This window comes from Poecilia reticulata, linkage group LG2 (assembly GCF_000633615.1).
Source record: "Poecilia reticulata strain Guanapo linkage group LG2, Guppy_female_1.0+MT, whole genome shotgun sequence".
Taxonomy (NCBI): Eukaryota; Metazoa; Chordata; class Actinopteri; order Cyprinodontiformes; family Poeciliidae; genus Poecilia; species Poecilia reticulata.
Window position 1 is genome coordinate 34,323,260 of NC_024332.1, and position 7,175 is coordinate 34,330,434.

The window sequence follows — 7,175 nt, forward strand, 5'->3', positions numbered from 1 at the left end:
ATTTGTTATTTAAATCCAACCTGACACATTCATTAAATCTGCAACAGCAATTGCCCCTAACTGATCCTATGTTCATACTTGTGCTAAAACAAATAATGGAATATGCACAGTGAAAATATCTCCTTTCAGTATTATGTTTGACCACAGTGTTTCGGGCTCGCTGATCCGTCTTGAAGCTCAGAAACCTCCCTTATTATGCTGAACCACAACAGCTTGTTAAAATGGAAATGCAGAGATGAGAAACAGCAAAGTCGAATGCTTTTCCAAAATATAAAATAATGCTAAAAAAAAGTTTAAAATCCTGGAATGCTATTCATTCAAAACCAGGCTAAAGGCAACCTGCCTGCATCTATTTTATAATGAATACAATCGACTGAAATTATGTTCTTAGCTTGAAGCTTGCATTATTAATTCTGCCTATAAACTTCGGCTCAGCTTATCTGTTCTTATAGTAATGGTAGGAAACAATTGAAATATTTCTCCATATTTTATTATTTTTCATTTCATGTTGTCTCTTTACATGATGTCCTGTTGATGCTGTGTTGACTCGCTGACAACCTTAAGGGACGGAAGAAATAAAACCAATTAATGTCAAGGATAATTCAAGTAAAAGAACCAAGTAATTAATGCAGAAAAATCACTAAGTAGATTCATATAAATTGTGCAGATATTGGTTGGAGTGAAGTGATGTGCCGGCCAGTGAAGCTAACAGTTCAAAGAAGAACAGAGCGTCACAGAGTGTCACAGTTTCAAAAAGGAAAAAGTGCCTACAATCTACATCATCTTACAAAGGAGAAACAAAGACTTTCCACATCATTCCAGTGTCGCTGTCATGCTTATAGCAAATCTATAGAAGCAAGTGAGCAGCTGCTAAAAGTTTAGGTGGAACAATGAAACTAAACTTACACACTCGGCACTACCACCCTGGCTCATGGAATATTTCATCTAGGAATGTCATATATTAAACATCATCTGTTGCCACATAAGTGTGCCAATTTACAGTCTTTTCTAACATTGTTTGTGTTATGGTAATTACTGCTGAATCCTTTTTACACCTATTGCCTCTTCATTCTTAAAATTTTACCATGTGCTTCTAAGGGCTAGCACATCCCATTGTGTTTGTTCAGTAGGAATTTGCAAAAATGAATGATGTTGTAGCCCTTAAAAATATCACCTTTTCAGTGGTTCACCCTTAGACACATAGAAGTGGAAGCAGAGCTGTCAAATCCACTCACAAATGGAACCATTTTCTCACTTCATAAATTTTAAATGGCATAATTCCCACTGGGATGCCTAGATCAAGGTGTGCTGGTATATTGCATCTTGTATTACTTTCAAATCTTGCTATAAAGTATAAAAATAGTAAAGATGTTATATTTCCAAGTGTAAAAATCCTTAAAAACAATGATTACAATGTGTATTTTCACCCATGTGAGTAATTCAGCTTGTGTTTGCATGTGATTGGTTTGTTTGTGTTGTTGACACGTGGATGTGTGTGAGCTCAAACCTCTCCATCGCGGGTCTCAATAGTCTTGATAAGAACAGTTTTCTTGGAGTGAACCTCCGACCCGCGCTGGGATTCAGGACTGGTCTCTGTAAGAATGCATTCACCTAATTAGCTTGGAAATTAACTTTATTTACAGTAACACAAAATCAATTCAGTTTAAAGGCACTGGTGTTGCTTACTATTGATTAAGAAGGTATCTTCTAAGCTTTTTACATTAGGGAGAGAATCAGAAAAGAGACTTTGAAGCTGCTTATTGTTTTCCAGTTTTACATTTCTATTTTAAATATTTGTTCACAATAATATCTTAACATGTAAAATTAAACACATTTGAAGACAAAAGGAAAAGACAGAGTTACATAATCATCTAAGTCTGGCTTGCTTATCTGCGAAACCAATGGCCTGTGAGGTATTTTGTCTCGTCTAACGTCTCCACCCAGTGGTCAGAAAGTGTTACTGCAGGTGCATGATACAAAAACTGAAAATAGCATCTACCATATTCAGTCACAGGCTATAATTAAACGTTATCATCCTGCTTATTGACTCATTTGGAATGCAAAATGGATTTACCAAGTATTTATGTGCTGAAAAAAGGACATGTTACTATTCATGTTACCTCTGAATCCAATAGAAGAATAGGCAGACTGGACAGGCATAGTGGTGGTGATCCTGCAATGGAAAGAAAGAGAGAAAATAATAGTAAAATTAGGTCATTCGAGCTTGTTATCATCCTTCTAAATGGCGTGTATAGCCGACCGACCTGCTCTCCTCTCCCTCCAGCAGTTTACGATAGGTGGCAATTTCAATATCAAGAGCCATCTTCACATTGAGGAGGTCCTGGTACTCCCTCAGGTGGCGAGCCATATCATCCTTTAGATCAAAACATTTTAAAAAATTTAATTAAAAGTCTTATTGACTCCTAAAATTAAAGTTTCCCTGCCAACAAAAATCACACTGTCACTATAAATACTGAAATTAACTGGTAAAGATGGGTTGTGTATTTCTAAAATCCCACTTCTTGTATCTTACAGCTGTTGCTTTTATTATCTGCTGTCACAATGCATGCCTCATATGAAATGCTAAAGGTTATTACCTTCATCTTGGCAATGTCTTCCTGCAGCCGTGCAATGGTATCCTGGTAGCCAGAGGCTTCCTGGCCCATCCTGTCCTCCATTTCTCTCATCTGGCGCAGCAGAGACTCATTCTGAAAGGATAGCAAGGAGGTGAAGTCAGGTTTAAACTGGACTGACAGCAGAATAAAAAATTCAAGCTGCCTAGTTTACAAATAACAGGAATACAGTGAGTTAAATAAATACTGACAGTGCCCTTGAGAGAGTCAATTTCACAGGTGTAGGACTGGATCTGGTGCCTGTACTCCATGGTCTCCTGTTTGGCCTGGCGCAGAGAGTCGTTGTTCTTGTTCACAGCTTGGTTCAGATCGGACACCTTAAGGAGACACCAGGTGAGTGTTTAAGCATTTTAGCATAAACTTTACTCATGAAGGGCTTCTGATCTACCTTGGACTTGTACCAGTCTTCAGCCTCTGCAATGTTCTTTGCAGCGATGGCTTCATACTGCATGCGGATGTCCCTGAGAGCAGCGGTCAGATCGGGCTTGGACATGTCCATCTGGATCTGGACCTGAGTGTCCTGCATCTGGTTCTGCAGCTCTCGGATCTCCTGCAAGGCATTCATGGAAAGAAAAGATTCATTTTGAGCAAAAATGAACTTACTAAAATGATGTGACAAAAAGAAAGAGATTCATGGATGTTTAAGAGAGAAACAGACTGCAGATTAACCCTTCAAAGCCTTACAAAAGAAATAATATTCTATATTTTTTAAGTACACATCTAGATTTTTCTCTAGCTCTGCGTCTTATTTGATTCTTATTTGATACAATAGGAGATTATAGTCACCTATTTTTATTTTCCCAACTAAAAAGGCATAGTTTATGTGCCACAAAAATTGTAGAAACCCACACACACAATAACCCATATAATAAAAGTTCAATTGATAAACACACTTTCACTACTGTCTTCTTTTGACTGTTTTTAGCCTCCTGTTTGGGTTTTTTTTTTCTGTGTAATCATAAAAAAATAAAAATTTTCATAAAATGTTTCTACAAGGAGCAAGATGCAAAAAACACTATCTGATTGGTTATAACCACAAAAACCAATCAGAAAGAAAACAAAATTTTTAAATTGTTTCATTAAAAGAATCCAATAAACAAGTTACATTTTTAACTGTAATCATCTTACAAGTATTTCTACCTCCTTAAAGAATTAAAGGCAACAGAAACAGTTGTATAAAAAATTACAAGTTCAGTGTAACAATGTAGTGTAATTGCACTTTCTTAAATTTGTATGTGTAATAATGCACTTCCTGTCTTAACTGACATTACAAATAAAATATCTAGACACTAATAAATCCTTCCTTTTATGTGCACCGGGAGAAAGTACTAAAAGTGTAAATTCTAGTAGCAGCAATTGCAATTCCTTTATTCTCGATAAGAATATATAATTTTACAAGCTTAAGTTGCGTTCAGCTGTCGTTCGGTTTAATCAAATAGTTTAAAATAGCTATCCATTTGTTGCCATGAATACAAGCACACACACTTCAGCTATTTCCGCAACAGCTGACATGCTCCTTTGAACCAGTCAGCACTTCAAGCATTTCTGGGAGGTCAAAGTTGAGACAAAAAAGACAAAATGCCAAGATGGATCCTCAGCTGTGCACTGAAACTGAGCTGAGCTTGTGGCTCATCCAGTCCTTTGATCTCGGCAAGGCAATGTGCAAAAGTGTTTTTTTTTGGCTATTGCCAAAAATATGTGCATATGCACATATTTATATGCATGTGTTAGTGCATGTGATTTAACATCAGTGGGTGAGAGACTCTATAAACCATCATAGAGACAAAACAATGCCTCTGTACATTGAACATTTAGAAGCGTTTCAAACCTCTTCATGGATTTTCTTGAGGAAGGCAATCTCTTCTTGCAGGCTCTCGATGCGCCGCTCCAGGTCCAGCCTGGCCAGAGTGGCACTGTCAACATCCTGCAAACAAGCACACAGCAAGAGAATGTATTCAGGCAAAGGCAAATGACTAAGAATCTGTTCTACAAAAAAGATGAGGCGGAGACAGAGTTTTATTTCAAAAGTTAAACTAAAGTTCAAGCAAAATAAATAAATAAATAAATAAGACATACAGCTCTGAAGGCAGACAGGTTGTTCTCAGCTTCTTCCTTCTGGTGGATTTCTTCTTGCAGTCTAAAAGGTGGAAGAGTTACCCCACAGGGGGAAAAAACAATAACAGAGGAAAGTTAAAGGACAAATTCTTCTTGCCTTTCATTTCTATTTGGGTGCTGCTGCATTTGTACTTAAAAATAAAACCTGAGAGACACAAACTGTATTCTATTTAAACTCTGCTTGTATCCACACACCCACGACTCTTCGCCTGCTTGCTCTTTTAGCCCTAAAGCTTTAATACAGCTGCTCCCCCACTGTCAGCGGCCGTGGGGTGATAACAAGAACCACTCCTGCTCTTTCCACATTTAGCATTTCACCAAACATTTTTAAAAAGAAAGACTTTTTTCTTTTTTTTTTATCTATGCATAATTACAGGCATCAAAGGTTTGGAACGTGTAATGACTGATCTTTGGAGGACGACATGAAAATATTAATACCTGCTTGTTATTTTCACGTGCCGTAGCTGTGAGCAAGCAGGAGGTTAGGGTGTGTATTTTGATCTCAGTGGGTGAAGCAAGCGCTTTTGCTGGACTTACTCACAGCTTCGGGCAGCTGCTCGACGAGGGCTGATAAACAGAATGTGAAGAGCAGGAGACTGTGTATGTGCCGTAGACTGTGTGTGTGCGTGTGTGTAAGAAGCTGACTGCATGCTGTGCGTGTTGGGGTGGATTTTTATTACACACTTTAATGTGAGCGATGATGCATCCAGTGTCATGATGGAGTTATCCCAGAAACACAAACTGACCTAAAAGCTATAAGCAGACAAATATAGGCCGACAAACAAAGTTTGCAAGGGACTGTTGAAGTGAAATTTAGAATATTTCCTTTTTAGTGTCGAAATTTTTTTTTTTTTTTCTGTCTGTTCACCTCTCTTCCTGTCTGTATGTTCTTCACCTGGCTGAAACTTTATCTGTCTGTCTAAGGTTCATTCCTATGAGTCTGTAAATCTGTCTCCAACTCTATTTTTCTCAGTGATGTCACTTTGGAATACATTTGCACAATTATAGGAAGCTTGTAAACTGTAGCGTTCACACGAGAAGGCCTACTTTGAAATTCTTTGAGGTTTACCTATAGCTTCTCTTTTCTCCAAAAGAGAGAAATTAACAAGGTATTTCTACTCCTCTGTTTTTTGTCTTTAAACCTTTTTTCCACGTAGCTTTCTCATATCTTGTTCGGTATTGTTTGACAGAACATACGGAGGAGGATCAATGTTTTTTTTTTTTCTTCTTTTTGTTTTAAAGTTACCCAAATTTCTAGTTCTGCCACGTTGACACAAAGCTCAGAATATTCTGTTATGGCTTTTAATTTTTCTGCACCACCTCAGGTTGTTAATTAGCAAACCCTCTAGCCTCTTTTACAAAACTTTCTGGAGCCTACTCATCATGTATTCATTCCATATTGACACACCATCAGAACCTACCTCAGCTTTAGCTTCTGCAGATCATCAGCCAGGTTGTCCCTCTCCACTTCCACCCTGGCACGTTGGTTGGTGAGGGCCTCGATCTGCCTCCTCAGCTCCCTCATTTCCTCCTCATACAGCTCAGCCACACGGCCAGGACCCTCGCGAACCCTCAGCTTCTCGATCTCCACGGTCAGGGCAGCATTCTGCTGCTCCAGGAAGCGAACCTTCTCAATGTAGCTGGCGAAGCGGTCGTTGAGGTGCTGAAGCTCGGCCTTCTCGTTGGTCCTTGTGTTGAGAAAGTCTTGGTTCATGGCATCTGCAAGGTTAAAGTCGAGCTTCTCCCCTCCATAGGTACGCACAGCTGTTGAGGAGCCAAATCCTGCTCCCCCAGCTCCAGAAGAAACTCTGAAGCTGGAGAAGGAGGGAACGGCGCTACTCTTGACCTCGTACATTCTGGAAGACATATGGCTAGAAGAAGAGCCTCGACCTCCTCCTAAGGAGGAGAAGAGGGATGACATCGGTGATGAGCCAACACCAGAACCAAAGGTCCGGCGGTAGGAGGAGGCACTCTGGGTTGACGAGGAGTAGGACTTGCTCATGGTTGCTTGACTGCTTGGTTGGTTTGTGGGTTCAGAGAAGCTGCTTCGGGTGTTAAGACCCAACAGTCCCACCGAGCCAGTGGAAGAGAAACTTGGTGAAGAAATGGCAGGCGCTCAGAGCTACTATTTGTAGACCATCCACACCCACTCTAGCCCCTAACCCCTCCTCTATGGCCTCCCTCTTTCTCCTTATACCCTGCTGACCTATGCCCACCACTCAACCACCCTCAAAGCAAAGCAATTCTATCCCTTTGATATATTAGACAGGATGTTTAGAGAACATTACTTCTAGACTTTCACGTTTACTGAGATTTTTTTCAATGGCCAGTTGTATCAGATCCCAATAAAACTGCAAACGAGCCTTTTTGTTGATCATAAACTCAAAATATAGACAAGCTTCTGGATGCCATTTTCAGCGCTCACAA

At 39.5% G+C, this 7,175-nt stretch overlaps 1 protein-coding gene across 1 annotated transcript; it reads right to left on the reverse strand.

Moving 5' to 3' along the window:
- Positions 1–471: 471 nt before the first annotated feature.
- Positions 472–6,857, reverse strand: desma (desmin a). Its single transcript, XM_008403894.2, has 10 exons — positions 6,170–6,857; positions 4,710–4,770; positions 4,462–4,557; positions 3,022–3,183; positions 2,825–2,950; positions 2,598–2,708; positions 2,265–2,374; positions 2,121–2,173; positions 1,508–1,593; positions 472–558 (listed from the first exon to the last, which is right to left on the reverse strand). Exons 1-10 carry the CDS (start codon positions 6,748–6,750, stop codon positions 517–519), a joined length of 1,428 nt encoding a protein of 475 aa, XP_008402116.1. The 5' UTR covers positions 6,751–6,857; the 3' UTR covers positions 472–516.
- Between the last annotated feature and the right edge of the window lie 318 nt (positions 6,858–7,175).